The sequence below is a fragment of the Bubalus kerabau genome, chromosome 2 (assembly GCF_029407905.1).
Source record: "Bubalus kerabau isolate K-KA32 ecotype Philippines breed swamp buffalo chromosome 2, PCC_UOA_SB_1v2, whole genome shotgun sequence".
In the NCBI taxonomy this organism is placed as follows: Eukaryota; Metazoa; Chordata; class Mammalia; order Artiodactyla; family Bovidae; genus Bubalus; species Bubalus kerabau.
Window position 1 is genome coordinate 92,552,456 of NC_073625.1, and position 16,638 is coordinate 92,569,093.

At 40.7% G+C, this 16,638-nt stretch overlaps 1 protein-coding gene across 4 annotated transcripts in view; it reads left to right on the forward strand.

Annotated features, from left to right (window-relative positions):
* NXPE3 (neurexophilin and PC-esterase domain family member 3) overlaps window positions 1-15,249 on the forward strand; it is a 58,059-nt gene extending 42,810 nt beyond the window's left edge. For all 4 annotated transcript variants that reach the window (XM_055568018.1, XM_055568021.1, XM_055568017.1 and 1 more), the window contains 2 exons: window positions 8,628-8,834; window positions 12,075-15,249. In XM_055568018.1, coding sequence (XP_055423993.1) covers window positions 8,628-8,834; window positions 12,075-12,625 — 758 coding nt within the window. In that variant the 3' untranslated portion in view covers window positions 12,626-15,249. The remainder of the gene's footprint in view (window positions 1-8,627; window positions 8,835-12,074) is intronic.
* The last annotated feature ends 1,389 nt before the right edge of the window (window positions 15,250-16,638 follow it).

The window sequence follows — 16,638 nt, forward strand, 5'->3', positions numbered from 1 at the left end:
GCAAGAATACTGGAGTGGGTTGCCATTTCCTTTTCCAGGGGATCTTCCTGACCCAGGGATCGAACCCAGGTCTTCTGCATTACAGGCAGATTCTTTAGCGTCTGAGCCACCAGGGAAGCCTAAGAGTACTGGAGTGGGTATCCTATCCCTTCTCCAAGGGATCTTCCTGACCCAGGAATTGAACTTGGGCCTCCTGCATTGCAGGCAGATTCTTTACCAGCTGAGCTACCAGGGAAGCCCAAGAAATCACACAACACTTAACAAAAATAAGAATGGGACATCCTTGTAACATTATTAACTAAACTATTAGGTTTTATTTGGATTTCATCAGTTTTCCGACAGATGTCCATTTTTTGGTTCCAGAATGCGGTGCAGACCCCACATTGCATTTGGTTGTACATTTCCTTAGTCTTCCCACTGTGACAGATCCTCAGACTCTTGTCTTCCATGACCTTGACATTTCAGAGGAGCACTGGTCAGATATTTCTTAGAATCTCTCTGAACTTTAGTTTGTTTAATGTTTTCTTATGAGTGGCATGAGGTTATGCATTTTTGGAAAGAATAGGACAGGAATGATGCTGTATCCTTTTGCGGAGGTACATGGTGTCCAGATGTATTACTAATGATACCTTGATCACCTGGTGTAAGTGGTGTCTGCCAGGTTTTCCATTGTATCTATTTTCATTGTAATTATTTTCATCTTTGTATCTACATGATATTCTAGGGAGATACTTTGAGGCTGTGATAGGCTAAATAACGGCCCCTAAAGATGTTGTTGTTGTTGTTAAGTTGCTCAGTCATATCTGACTCTTTGTGACCCTATGTCCATCGAATCAGTGATGCCATCCAACCTTCTCATCTCCTCGGTCATCCCCTTCTCCTCTGCCCTCAGTCTTTCCCAGCATCAGGATCTTTTCCAGTGAGTTGACTCTTTACATTAGGTGGCCAGAGTATTGGAGCTTCAGCTTCAGCATCAGTCCTTCCAATGAATATTCAGGGTTGATTTCCTTTAGTATTGACTGGTTTGATCTCCTTGTAGCCCAAGGGACTCTCAAAATATCCAGATCTTAATCCCTCAAAAATATCCAGATCTTAATCCCTCAAATTTGTGGATGTTATATGTTATATGGCTAAAGAAACTTTGCCAATGTGATTAAGTGAAGGTTTTTGAGCTGGGGAGAGAGTATCTGGATTATCTGAGTGGGCCCTAAATGCAGTCTCAAGTGTCATTTTAAGAGGGAGGCAGAGGGAGGCTTCCTGCAGAAGACAGAAGGCCATGTGAAGATGGAAGCAGAGAGAGATTTGAGCATGTCATGTCCTTGGCTTTAGTAACGGAGAAATGGACCATGAGCCACAGAATGCAGCTCTAGAAAAGGCAAGGAAACAGATTCTTCCCTAGAGCCTCCAGAGAGAGTGTGGCTCTGCCCACAGCTTAGTTTTGGCCCGGTGATAGTGAATTTGGAGTTCTGGCCATCAGATCTGTAAGAGAATAAATTTGTGTTGTTCTCAGCCACTAAATTTGTGGTAATTTGTTACAGCAGCCACAGGAAATTAATAATACAGAAACTATGTAAAACATTCTGTTTTTGTTTAAACTTTCATCTACTAACTTTAGCATTCATCACCCGATCTTCCCAGTAGCAGTTACGTCTGTGGTATTCTAATGATGATCTGCTCTATCTCTCCTTCTAAAGACATTTATTAATTGGAATTTTTTTGTACGGAAGAGTTGTCCCTTCTTTATCATTTGTTAATTTCATCAGTATAGGCTCATGACTATTTCGACTATTTCTTTGAGTTATGATCCAATTCAGTTGTTGTTCAGATTGTTCCAGTTTTGGTAATTGGGAATGTCTTTTGCTTGGCTCTGTGCCCTTTTGACAATGCTTTCATTCTTTTAATTAATTATTTCTTTTTTTTTTTTTTTTGAGTTCTTCCTTACTTTCTGAAGGCACCACAAGATATTTCAGGCCCATTTTGTGTTTTCTTTGCCGAGGCCGTGGAAGGGCTCATAGTTCTTCCACTTTTATTATTTCCACCTATGAATCCTATACTTTGAATATTTTATTTTCTTTTTGACATGTTGATATTCATTTATTTATTATTATTTTGACTGTGCTACAAGGCTTGTGGGATCTTTTTTTCCTTTTTTCCTCTCTTGGTCTCACTGCACTGCGTGCAGAATCTTAGCTCCTGCTGCTGCTGCTAAGTCGCTTCAGTCATGTCCGACTCCGTGCGACCCCATACACGGCAGCCCACCAGGCTCCCCCGTCCCTGGGATTCTCCAGGCAAGAACACTGGAGTGGGTTGCCGTTTCCTTCTCCAATGCATGAAAGTGAAAAGTGAAAGTGAAGTCGCTCAGTCATGTCTGACTCTTAGCGACCCCATGGACTGCAGCCTACCAGGCTCCTCCGTCCATGGGATTTTCCAGGCAAGAGTACTGGAGTGGGGTGCCATTGCCTTCTCCACTTAGTTCCTGCACCAGAATTCAAACCCTGGTCACAGAGTGAAAGCATCCTAACCACTGGACTGCCAGGGAATTTCCTTATCTATGTGTGGAATTAACAATTCCTTAGTTAATTGATTTTCCTCCTCAAGCAGTCTTGTGGATTGCTTGAGATTGCCAGTGCCACCCCCATGCACGGACACGATTCGAGCACAGAAACATAACTTTAAGTTGGACTAGACTACCTTATTGGAGAAGGCAATGGCACCCCACTCCAGTACTCCTGCCTGGAAAATCCCATGGACGGAGGAGCCTGGTAGGCTGCAGTCCATGGGGTCGCTGAGGGTTGGACATGACTAAGCGACTTCACTTTCACTTTTCACTTACATGCATTGGAGAAGGAAATGGCAACGCACTCCAGTGTTCTTGCCTGGAGAATCCCAGGGATGGGGGAGCCTGGTGGGCTGCCGTCTATGGGGTCGCACAGAGTCGGACACGACTGAAGCGACTTAGCAGTAGCAGCAGACTACCTTATTAAAGCCAAGCATCTGACAGGCTTTCCCAGGGTCAGAATTATTGCTGGATTTTTATAAGCACCAGCATTGTGGTCCTCAGACCACTAGCCTAATGTCTCAGGCACTTTGATGGCTTCTAATCTCATCAGCAACTAAACTAGAGCTCATGTGTTAGGGGGAACTTAATGAAAGTTTAGAATATAACTAGATCTAACAACAATAGAATAAATATCAACATCTTTATAGCTTTCTATTGTTTTTCTCTATTGAAATTTGTCTTAAAGGCAATAGAGCACACAGATATGAGGCATATAGCACAATGGAGTTTTACGTCTGTACATATCTTTGTACGGTGACTCCCCAGTGATCCATGCCCTTCAATTGTATGACAAAGTTGACTTAAAAAGAGAGAGAGAGATTATCCTGGGTCGATCTGACCTAACCATATAGGTCCTTAACAGTGATCTGGTGCTTCTAGAAGAAAGACTGAAAGTGTGAGAAGTATTTCAGGTGACGGAGATTCTTCATTGCTGGTTTTAAAGATGAAGGAGGCCACCGGGCCAGGACTGTAGGCAGCTTCTAGGAGCTGAAGGCCCTTCCCTGGTTAACAACTAGCAAGGAAATGAGAAACTCAGTCTGACAACTGAAAGGAACTGAATTTAGCTAACAATTTGAATGAACTTGGTAGCAGATTCTTCTCCAGAGCCTTCAGAAAGGAACACAGCCCTGCTGACATCCTGATTTCCACCTGTGAGATCCTGAGCAGAGAACCCCGCCATACCACAGCCCAGACTCCTGACCTGCAGAACTGTGGGAAAATAAATAATCCTTGTTGTAAAATGTAATTATTAAATTTTTATTCATTTATTTTTTGGCTGTGCTGGGTCTTTGTTGCTGTGCACGGGCTTTCTCTGGTTTTGAGCAGGGGCTTCTCTGTTGCAGTGCCTGGGCGTCGGGCGTCTCACTGTGGTAGCTTCTCTTGTTGCCGAGCACTGGCTGTAGGCGTGCAGGCTCAGGAGTTGTGACACATGGGCTTAGTTGCTCCATGGCACGTGGAATCTTCCCGAGAGAACCTGTGTCCCCTGCACCGGCAGGAGTCTCACCCACTGTACCACCAGGGAAGTCTGCCCCTTGTTTTTAAGCTATTAAGTTTGTGTTGATTTCTTGCATAGCAATAGAAAATGAATTAATCAACTACTAGCCAGATCAAGATATAGAATGTTTATAGAATATCCAGCGTATTTCTAGCACTCTAGTTTAGCCCCTTGCGGTGAAAAATGCACTTTCGCACAGTATTGAATTTTCACAACAACCCAGTAAACCAAGGTCCTCAGACATGCAGATGACACCACCCTTATGGCAGAAAGCAAAGAGGAACCAAAGAGCCTCTTGAAAGTGAAAGAAGAGAGTGAAAAAATTGGCTTAAACCTCAACATTCAAAAAATGAAGTTCATGGCATCTGGTCCCATCACTTCATGGCAAATAGATGGGGAAACAATGGGAACAGTGACAGACTTTATTTTCTTGGGCTCAAATTCACTGTCGATGGTGACTGCAGCCATGAAATTAAAAGATGCTCCACTTGCTCCTTGGGAGAAAAGCTATGGCCAACCTAGACAGCATATTAAAAAGCAGAAACACTACTTTGCCGGCAAAGGTCTGTCTAGTCAAGGCTATGGTTTTTCCAGTAGTCATGTATGGATGTGAGAGTTGGACCATAAGGAAAGTTGAGCGATGAAGAATTGATGCTTTTGACTGTGGTGTTGGAGAACTCTTGAGAGTCCCTTGGACTGCAAGGAGATCCAACCAGTCCATCCTAAAGGAAATCAGTCCTGAATATACATTGGAAGGACTGATGCTGAAGCTGAAGCTCCAATATTTTGGCCACTTGATGCGAAGAACTGACTCATTTGAAAAGACCCTGATGCTGGGAAAGATTGAAGGCAGGAAGAGAAGGGGGCGACAGAGGATGAGATGGTTGGATGGCATCACCGACTTGATAGATGTGAGTTTGAGCAAGCTCCAGGAATTGGTGAAGGACAGGGAAGCCTGGCGTGCTGCAGTCCATGGGGTCACAAAGAGTCGGACACGACTGAGCGACTGAAGTGAACTGAAGCCAAGGTCCACGTCCAGTTAACTTAGGAAATCAAAGGATTGGTATCCTACACGTTTTTGTTTAGTCTCATCGTTGTGTCTGACTATTTTGCAACCCCATGGACTCTATCCCGCCAGGCTCCTCTGCCCATGGCATTTCCCAGGCAAGACATAACAGCCAGCAAGCCTAGTATCATTTGGGGAAAGGAAGCCCCCTCCTACCGCCGTTTCAGTAACAAAATGAGGTCTCTATAAATGGTGCCCCTCTGCCATCTCCCATCTCCTCAGCTCCCTAAGAAACCTTGGCAAGTCACTCTGACTTGCTTTCTTTACCTTTAAGAGAGATTTGGACTAGCATTCTCCGAGGTCCCTTTCAACATTCTCTGAGTCTACAGGTATTGCTACCTCAGATAGCATGTGTAAGATGCTTAGCTTTTAGAGAAAACAAAGAAAAAAAAATTCTTAAAGTTTTGTAGGGGGAATTCAAGGTTCAGTAAAAACTCAAACCACTGTGATTTCTAAGGAGCTAGGCACTCCTCGCATTCCCAATACCGGACAGGGTGTGGCCGGACAGCTCAGCACAGTGTCCTCGTTCCTTACCTCCCGGAGGTGGCGCTCCTGTGCTCAAGTTCCTAGATAGGGAATTGATTGCCTCCATTTCTTCTTGGTCTTGTCCTTCTTTCCCCTCCTGAGTTCTAATTCCCTGCCAGAAAAATAAAAGGACCCGTGTTGGTACATACGCATCCCTACCCTTATTTCACAAGTGTCCCTCTCATACCGCTCTTTCTAAATGGTTTAGGGAAATTTATCTCTGCCCATTTTTCTCATTTAGTCCCATTCGTGGCCCAAATAGCCCTTATTATGGCTAATGAATGATATGGAATGATGCTCTTTGGAGGAAAATTTAAGCTATGGTCTTTTAAAGAGAAGCCAAGACATTTTAGAGAAGTAGGGACCTTACTTGCAAATAATCAAAACTATCCCTTCTGATTTTGCATAAAGATCTTTATGTCTGCTCTTACAACCACCTCCGTATAAATTTCCTTCACCATCAATGTTCAGGATAAACATAAAGTTGAATAATGACTTGGTTATGTTTTTAAATTATTTTTATTCCATTTATACAGTACAACTTAAGTGAAAATTCTTTCTGAGCTCCGAGAAACACTGACTTATTTTAAACAGTTCAGACTGCTTGAAATTTAGTCGGGAAATGTCTTTGTCCCAGTTGACCATAAGAGGGCAATGTAGGTACACATATTTCTCTTTAAAAATACCTTTTGTTATCTAGTGCTGCATGTTTAAAGAATTAATGTGAGGTTCAGTAATTGATTTGCTTTGCTTGACTTAACTCTGATAGTAAATATAATTAACATTTGAATGTAAATGGTAATTGTTTCCGGTGTGATATACATGTTTCTTTGTAACACTTACTTGACACAGAATAGCTGAGTGTACTAACTTAACCTAGCAAAAATTGTGACTTTAAAATCACTTTTGATTCCCATTCCAGTAGATATTTTCTTTGGGCCCCAGGTGTGTTCTCTGGCCTGTGCAACCTTGATGTGTTGATATAATAAGGAACTTTGGGCAAGATGAGATGACATGGTAATGCCTCATTTAGTAGCATGTTGAGAAATTGCTTTTGAATAAGCCAAACATTTACCCTACCCCCCAGTTTTCTTTGATAATCACGTTTGCCAAAAAAGCATTTATAATGCTGTTTGCTTTTCAGTTGAGACCTTGAACCTGCAAAGAATTTGCAGATGCCTAAGAAAAAGGATTAAATATGCCCCTGTCAAATAGGGCATCTTCTTTGAAGGGAATAAAACCAAAATAACTTTGAGTAATATAGATAATATCAAGAAGTCAAAGAAGGGGCCTCCCTGGTGGCTCACTATGAAAGAGCCCACCTGCCAGTGCGGGAGACATGGGTTCAGTCCCTGTTGTGGGAAGACCCCACATGCCACAGGGGCAGCTGAGCCTGTATGCACCAGAACTGTGGAGCCTGTGCTCTAGAGTCCAGGAGCCTCAACTAGAGAAAGGCCCCTGCAGCAGCGAAGACCCAGCACTGCCATAAATAAATAAAGAAAAGAAAAAATGAACTGGAGCAAGCAGATAGGCAGTGGAAGGAGGTAGAATTTTTTTTTTTTTTTTTGATAAAAAAATCAAAGAAGCTGAAAATAGTCATGAGTAGGAAACTTATTTAAATTTCAATTTCTAAGTCATATGAGCACTTGGATTTTGAATTGTGGTTAAACAGGTGAGACTATAGAATTGCTGGATTATGATCAAGATTTGAACCTTGGGGTGTATAAGGGAGTGACACAAAATGATTGGTGGTTTTTGGAAGATTATAAACTTGAATAATAAGTGTTAGAAATGAATAAATGTACACTTTCCAGAAAAAAGCCTAAAAGAAAATGGCCGGTATCCACAGACATCTTGTTTTGGGAAGTGATATAGCACAGTGGTTAAGAGCATGGACTTGGGGGCTCACCTGCTTGGATTAGATCCTGACTTTGCTACTTCCTGGCTCTGAAACTGAGGTCAAGTTACTTAACTGTTTTGAAAGGTAGGACCTATCTTGAAGGGTGATCATGAGCGTCCTATGCGATAATACATTTAATTGCTCAGAACAGTGTCTGGTGCAGAGTAAACGTGCAGGAAATATTAGGCATCCCTGTTGAAGCATGTAAAGTGCTCTGTTTCTACTGAAAAATTCCAGTGGCATTTTCTGAGGGAGGTGTTTGGTAAGAAGGGTGTTGACTGTCACTGTGAAAGGTGTCCTGATGCTTGTGTGATCATGTGTAACTACGCTACAAACATGAGTACACACTGCTGATGCAATGCTTTTTTTTTTAATTTGGCCACACTGGATCTTAGTTGAGGCATGTGAGATCTAGATCTAGTTCCCTGACCAGGGATGGAACCCCAGCCCCCTGCATTGGGAGCACGGAGTCTTAGCCACTGGAACCCCAGAGAAGTCCCTGATGCAATTTTACTATTTTTCATTGTGTATAAGGACTTTTGAACCTTTTGTGTTGTGGAGAGTAATTCTTTAGACCTTGTGTCAGTGGTTTGTTTTCTGTGTTCAGTGATGGTTTTCTGAGTTAATATTTGATTGTGGGACCCATTGATCGAAACTTTTGAATGAGCTGAGAAACATTAAGGACTAATACTGCCATGCATATATAAATGTGAATTTAAGTTGTTACTTGCCTCACAGGCATTTGGGTGAGCCATAACCCCAGATAGTGCTTAGATCTACACATTTCCTTGGTTTTTGCCTGCTTTTATTTTGAGAAAAACATGCTTCATCAGAGGGAATGGTCAATGTCCCCTTTCCCCTTCTGTCCACAAACATCCTCACACCCATTTTAGATCTTCCTATTTTTGTGCAAAGCAGAACTTTTTGTAGGAGAGGGAAAGTCTGGGATTTCTTTGAGATGTGACAGCCGGAGGCTGTCAGCAGGCTAACAAACATAGGAGCATAATTGTGTTTTAACTTGAAACATTTTTTATGTATGACTTGTTGGAAAAGAATTTCAGAATATCTTTTTTTCTTTCAGAAACCAACAGCCTAGAACTATCTCAAGGCTTAGGAACTTTTCCTTCTGGTTATTATTACAAAGATCAGTGGAGGCCCAGGAGATTTAAGATGCGCCAGTTTAATGACCCTGACAACATTACAGAATGCTTACAGAGAAAAGTGGTGTACTTCTTTGGTGACTCGACAATCAGGCAATGGTTTGAATACCTCACTACGTTTGTTCCAGGTTGGTACTTTGCTTTTTGTTTCATAACTCCCATACACAAGATCCAGCTCTGAAATAAGCAGACCCAGTCCGGTACCTGCAGAAAGGCATCAGATGAGGGAAAACTGACTTCTCCGAAGGACTAAAGGCGGGTCCTGATGCTGGAGAAATGAGTGATAGTTTCTGACCAGTGGTGGGGCTGGCATGCATCAACGAAAGCTCTGGCTGCCTGTTGCAGTTCAAAGCACTGACAGGCCGTGTGACCCTGGACGAGTCATCTGCTTCTCAGGGCTTCGTTTCTCCAAGTGTGCGATGAGGTGCTGGACACTCACCTCACAGGTGTGAGGTGACACCCTTCTGACAGTCTAGGCTGTGAAATGGAAGTGAACATTTCCCGTTGTTTCTCTTCTAGTTCTGTTTGGTCCTACTCCAAGCTTATAACAGATTTAAGTGGAAGGAGTCAGACAAACTGTAGTCCAATTTACTGCATCCAGGCAACAGAGTGTCCCCGTGTTGCCCATTGGGCGGTTGCTGTGTGACTCTGAGATCAGCTGCCTCTCACCAAGGGAGTCTGGCCAGTCCAGCCTTCTTAGCTTCCTGGTCTCACGGCTGGGTTCTGGGCAGCTCTTCAGACTTGGAATAAAACCCTGCTTATTGGAGGGCCGTCCCTTATTCTCAGGAGGCCTTTTCCTCTTCCCAGAAAGGGTGTGGATAGAGCGAGGAGGGGCGGATCCAGGGCAGCAGGACTGAAAACCCTGCTTAGAGTTTACAGAGCTGACGAACAGCTTTGTGGGAAATGTGTTTTTTTTTTTTTTTTTTTTTTCATTTTAAATTAATTTTTATTAGAATATAGTTGATTTACAATGTTGTGTTAGTTTCTACTGTACAACAAAGTGAATCAGCTATACATGTACACATAATCCCCTCTTTTTTTAGATTTCCTTCCCATTTAGGTCACCACAGAGCACTGAGCAGGGTTCCCTGTGTTATACAGTAGTTATCTATTTTATTGTCTATTAAGTTTACTATCTATTTTATTATCTATTATCCCTAATTATCTATTTTACACAGGTAGTGTATATATGTCAATCCCACTTTCCCAGTTCATTCCACTCCCCCATCCCTCCTTAATATCTGTAAGTTTGTTCTCTAACATCTGTGTTTTTCTATTTCTACTTTGCAAATAAGTTCATCTGTACCATTTTGTGAGAACTATTTTTGATGGCTGTTTATGGACAGGACTTTTCACAAAACAAAATTCCACAGTTGTGAGTGGTTGTGTGTGGTGTTTTTCATTTTTCTCTTCTGTTTATTATATCAACTTAGTTTCAAGTTTCATTTGAAGGAAAGGAGGAAGTAGATATGACCCCCATAAGTAGAAAATTAATTATGATTTTGATTTGCTTATTTAAAAAAAAATTGAAACAGACATAGCAGAGTTCTAGTTGATAAAAGACAAGTTAAGCAGGAGAAGGGAAACCATTTGTATGGCATGATGCTAGGCACAGTTTGGTGCTGACCAGGCAGGGCCTTCCAGTAGTCGGTATTTGCTTGGTTCTTAAGTTCTAATGAGCTCGGTATTTCCTTTAAGAGCAGTGATCGCATTGAGTGTCTTGTTCATTTTCCACTGTAGCCTTTGCAGACAGATTTTTGCCTGATAAAGCCTTGTGTCAGTGCTTGATCTTAATCTGAAGAAAGAATGGTAAATTGAGCTTTTATGCAATTTAATTGAGGCCAAATGCTAAGTAGTAATGAGAATGAGGTATGAGATTCTAGAAGAGCCTGGGTGGGACCTCATGGAAAAAAAAGTGAAACCTTAACTTTAACCCTTATAAGTAAATAATATGGGACAATTATAGTTTGATGTTACTTCTTCAGAATTGACTGTAAACTCCTTGAGGGCAAGGACTGTGACTTACCCATCTGAGCATTGCTGACTTTTTTTTTTTTAAGCTAGGAAACTAATTTATTATTTACTTTCTTTTTTTTTTTTTTTCTTTTTGGCCATGCCATGCAACATGTGGGATCTTAGTTCTGCCACCAGGGATACAACTCGTGTCTCCTTCGGGGGAAGGGTAGAATCTTAACCACTGGACCACCAGGGAAGTCCTGCCTTGCTGGCTTATAACACATTAGTCCTGGCACAGAATAGATGCTTGCTGCTGCTGCTGCTAAGTCACTTCAGTCGTGTCCAACTCTGTGTGACCCCATAGATGGAAGCCCACCAGGCTCCCCCGTCCCTGGGATTCTCCAGGCAAGAACACTGGAGTGGGGTGCCATTGCCTTCTCCGGAATAGATGCTTAGGCAATGTTAATTCAGTTGGGTTGCCAATGGCTATTTAATCTGGTCTGTGTAAGGCACTTGTAGGAATCTTTAGGGATATGAGACAAATCCTTTTTCCTCATGGGGTCAGTGTTCAACTGTGAATTATACAGCTTCTTTTAGGGGTAATGAGGGAGGATCATCACTGATTCCTGGAATCATCAGAGGAGCTGGACTTGGAAACCCAACTTAGATAAAGGGGAGGGAGTGAAGGGAATTCTAATTTGTGCTGCTGTCTTTGTTACGACACAGAGAGAAGTTTTCTAAGACATTAACAGAGTTTTCCATGCATAGGGTGAAATTGAAAGTCAGAAGAAGCAAGGTCGCTTCTTTTCTTTTGCTTATTATAAAAAGAGGTATTTGGTTACTGTTATGTGTTTGTTAAAAAGCCGAAGTTATAGTTCTTGACCTGGAAGAAATATTTATCTGTTAGAACAATAATGTGTAAATGTCAAATTGATGTTTAGATATCAACAGTCAGTCAATGCAAACAGGAAGATTTCTTGGCCTAGCAGTTAGAGGTAAACAGGTTATTTTACTTCTGAGGTCTAGAATCTATTGCTGATGATATTACTTGTAATTTCTTGCTTATGGAGTGACTTAATAAATATGTTAGAATAAAGGTCCATTGAAGCTGGGGAGGGGCGCCAAGGTGAAGTGAAATAAGTGTTTACATTTGTACCTTTTTGTTGTTTTACTTTTAAAAAAATTCTTTTTTAACTGAAGGATAATCGCTTTATAGAATTCTGTTGGTTTCTGCCAAACAGCAACATGAATGAGCCATAGGTATACAGATGTTCCCTCCCATCTCTCTCCCCATTGTTGTTATACTTTTATTAAAAAAAAAAAATTGTTCTTTGAAGCCACTAACTAAAGAATAATAAAAGTATATGGCTTTGTTTAACCATTCTTATGAGTCTGACTTTTCCTTGTTTCAGATTTAGTGGAGTTTAACTTGGGGAGCCCCAAGAATGTGGGTCCATTCCTGGCAGTGGACCAGAAGCACAACATCCTGCTCAAATACCGCTGCCATGGTCCACCCATCCGCTTCACGACCGTCTTTAGCAGTGACCTCCGTTATGTGGCTAATGAGCTGAATGGCATCGTGGGAGGGAAGAACACAGTGGTTGCCATAGCTGTGTGGTCTCATTTCAGCACCTTCCCCTTGGAAGTGTATATTCGGCGGCTCAGGAACATCCGTCGGGCTGTGGTCCAGCTCCTGGACCGAAGCCCTAAGACTGTGGTAGTCATCCGGACAGCTAATGTCCAAGAGCTGGGACCTGAGATTAGCCTTTTCAACAGCGACTGGTATAACTTTCAGCTGGACACCATCCTTCGGAAGATGTTCTCAGGGGTTGGAGTATATCTTGTTGATGCCTGGGAGATGACCCTGGCCCATTATCTACCCCACAAGTTACATCCAGATGAAGTTATTGTGAAGAACCAAGTGGACATGTTCTTGTCCTTCGTGTGCCCCTTGGAGACCTAGCCTGCCAGAGGGAACTGGAGGAATCACTTTCAGTGACCTTCTCTTTCACCTGCACTACAAAAAGATAAACTTTTTTACATAGGTGCCCCATGGAGAGATGGCTTCTATATGTATTTAAAATTTAGAAAGGAGCTGGACTTTATATAATCATTGTAAGGAGCTTGGAAAATGCAGATTACTTATATCTACCTATAGGATTTTTTTTCCTATCTTGACTTAGCCACGGGTGAACCATTATTAACAGCATATACACATTATACTGCCCTTGTAACCAAAGATACTAATGAGTGTGTCTGAACTAGCTTCTCTTGGCAGGGGGTATTACTGTGCTATAAAGTGTGAAAAATGTTCTGACCTAAGTGGAAGGGGCAAGTTTGGTTGGCAGTGGAGTGTTTGTAGTTTATCTGGTAAAGGAGCATATTTGCATGAATAGCATAATTGGTCCATCTTCAGTGGAGGTGAATTTAACCCAAGGCTTGCAGTCAGTGGCTCCTGTAACACACTGAAGACAGCTGTGTCTCAAGAGTTTCTTTTGATGATCCAGTTTTTTTCTGAATTACTTGAAAAGGCCAGTATCCTTGGTCAGAACTTTCTAATGAGAATATTTACAGTGTCCTACTTTAATCTGGAAAAGAAGCAAAAGGGAAAGATGAAAGCAGTATATATATAATTGATATTTGTATTGGGTGATTGTTACTTGATTCAGCTAAGGATGAACACTTATTATAAAATAGCCACTTTTGGAACTGAAAGGGAAAATATATAAAGGCAGCTTTATTTTTGTGTTCTGAAGTTCAAGGGTTTTAAGAATTGACTTTTATGTAAAGATTGCTATTGTTTGTTATAAAGTTGTGCAAATTATTTCCAGCAATACTGAGTGTTTCTTTTTTGGTTGTTATTTTGAATTGCATACCCAAATTGGAAATTAAAATCTAATTAAAAATTAAATATATATTGAAACCTGTGAAGGGTTGATTTGGGCATAAGGTAATACTTATGTTTGGAAGTAAAAGGTGCTATTCTTACTGGCTACCTTAAAATAATTGAATTATCAATTTTACCTGACTGTCTTTATCTTATTAATTTTAAGTAAGTTTAAGTTGATTTGTGACCACTTAGTCCTCTTTTCTTTTTAAGCCACATAGAGCCTAGTTTTATTTATCCCTAAAGGAACATGTGATGGACATGACTTTGGGTAAACTCCGGGAGATGGTGAGGGACAGGGAAGCCTGGTGTGCTGCAGACCATGGGGTTGTGAAGAGTTAAATACGACTTGGCGACTGAACAACAACAAAGGAACATGTGAAGAAACGGGAGGCTTCAGAAATGAAGATAAATGCCTAATGCATTAAAAAATACACTCAGAAGAATGGGTCAAAGAATCTGAGTTTTTAACTTAAAACAGAGATACTGAGATCTTCCTTTCCTAGCCTTGAGGGCCAGCTTCAAATTTATAAAATAAATAAATATAATTTTAAATTATTTTCCGAGTCTGAAGTAGACCAGGTAGTTAAATATATTAATATAGTTGAATTTTAATGGTCTTTAAGCTTTAGAGTGTTTAATGATCATTTATTTGAGCAAAATGCAGAAAATTGTGGAGTCAGCCTTAGTGACAGACATCCGAGGATTCTGATGCAATGGTGGTATTGTACATTTTGAGAAACACTAAGGAAAGAGGGAAGATAGAACTGAGGAAATAATATTTTTTTGTCTTATTTTAGGGGCTTTTCCAATAACGTTTAATTCTGATTAGGATCTAATACTGCAGGCAATATTAGCTCCATTTTATAGATGAAGAACTTGAGTTTGGATTTGAACTAAGGTGCATGACAGTCCATAACCCTTTTCAACAGGAACTTTTTGGACTTCGTAAAGTTTTATTTTTCATGAAAGAACTTTGGAGCATTTTCTCAAGTGTCACTGGGGAAGGCTGAGTCATGTCTTCCTAGGAGAATTTCAATTTTCACTGCCCCTCCGGAGCTTTGGAGTGATGCTACTTGTTTGTATAAATGATTTCATGTGACCTCATCTAGTTATTTTTTGATTTAGTGACATTATGCCCTAAAGATTTGATGATACAGTTTCTTAAAGTATGCTCATTCATTCTGTCCTTCTAATTTGTCTTTCTGCACTCATGTGGAAATTTAAAAAAAGGCCTAAGTGCAGAGTTTGGAATATTACCTAGGCCATTTCTAGATACAATATTTTAATTTCTTCTAAAAAGTTTAACTTAAGCCAATACCACAGAGTTGTGACTGTTAGCATGCCAATCAAATAATATAGTTTATTTTAAATATATATATTCCATTGTAAGTATAAAGGATGTTAAATATTGAGTTGGCCATGGAAAAACCTGAATGAACTTTTTAGCTAACCCAATATAAAAAATTATGAAATCTAGAAGAAGAAAACTTATGGATAGGGTCCATAATTCTACCATCTGAATGCAATGAGCATTAGCAATTTGGTTTGATTTCTTCTAGTTTTTTTAAATCACACAGCTATAATCACAGAGAACATGTGATTTGTATCTGTTTTTAAATTTAACATATAAATATTTTCCATGTTTTCATGACTTAATTATAAAAGTCTATCTAACAGTTTAGCTGAGTAATATCATTATATACATAGCTTGGCCATTCAGGTTTATAATAAAATATTAAAACAGTGGTTTATATATAGTTTATGTATGTGTGTGTTCTTAGTCGCTCAATTGTTTCGGACTCTGCGACCCCACGGACAGTAGCCTGCCAGGCTCCTCTGTCCATGAGGATTCTCCAGGCAGGAATACTGGAGTGGGTTGCCATGCCCTCCTGCAGATATATATGTGATATATATATATATATATATATATATATATATATATATATATATAAATGGGGCTTATATATAAACAGTGGGTTAAAGTACCGATTTTTATTTTGGAAAGACAGTGTTAACTTCATTTAGTGGGTCTTCTAATATTCTAGAACTCAAATGATTGATTCCATGCTACTTGTGAAAGAGAGACTCCATAATAAAGCCTTTCTATGCAAATTATAGCCTATGAAAGTTAAGAGTAACTTTTCACCAAGCAAATATGTTTGGTGTTCCAATATGATCCATTTTTTTTTTTTTTTACCATTCTGAACAACCATCATTTTATTAAATACCAATTGACTGATACTTCCCAGCTTCAGATATTAAGTGATACATCAGGGTGCTTGACAAGCACGTAGAAGGTAAGCCTGTATATCTGTGTGTTAGATGCCAGAGGTGAGTCTGTTTCCTGGCTATATTAAAGGAAATAGCAGTTACCCAGAAAGTATTCGGAAATAAATACCCAAGGGAAACAGCAGAAATAAGACCTGCCCCTTCTGAGCCTTTGGTCCTCCCTGCCCCCCAAAAAGCTGCTCAGCATTAGCATTATCTTCGCGGATTTAGGTTGTTGCTCATGCCATAAATCCACTTTTAAGTGTATTCTTTCTCTTATGTTAAGCAGTATTCTCTCCAGGGTTTATGCCTACAGTGGAGTGCTTTTGTCTGACTGCTCAGTGTGCAATAAATGAATAAGATATGGAAGGTGCTTTTTTGTCTTTGAAAGTGAAACTGCAGTCCCAGAGTGCAAGGGGTGCGTAGGAACCCTGGGGGAGGTAGGGGGTGGTAGAAAACAAGAGGGTGGTCCAGGGCAGCGGTTTGGGGGATACAGAAGGTACAAGGGCACAAAATACACTTCAATTTCACTTTGTCTCAAAAGTGCACTTACAGTTTAACTTTTTAAAGAAAGTGTGAACTTAAGTGTGTTATATTTTGCTTTTTATTCTCAGTGGTAAAGAATCTCCCTTGCTGATGCAGGAGACAGTTTGATCCTTGAGGGGGAAAGATCGCCTGGAGGAGGAAATGGCAACCCACACCAGTATTCTTGCCTGGGAAATCCCATGGACAGAGGAACCTGGAGAGCTAAAGTCCATGGGGTCACAAAAGAGTCTGACACGGCTGAGCAACTCAGTGTGCTCGTGTCCACACACTCA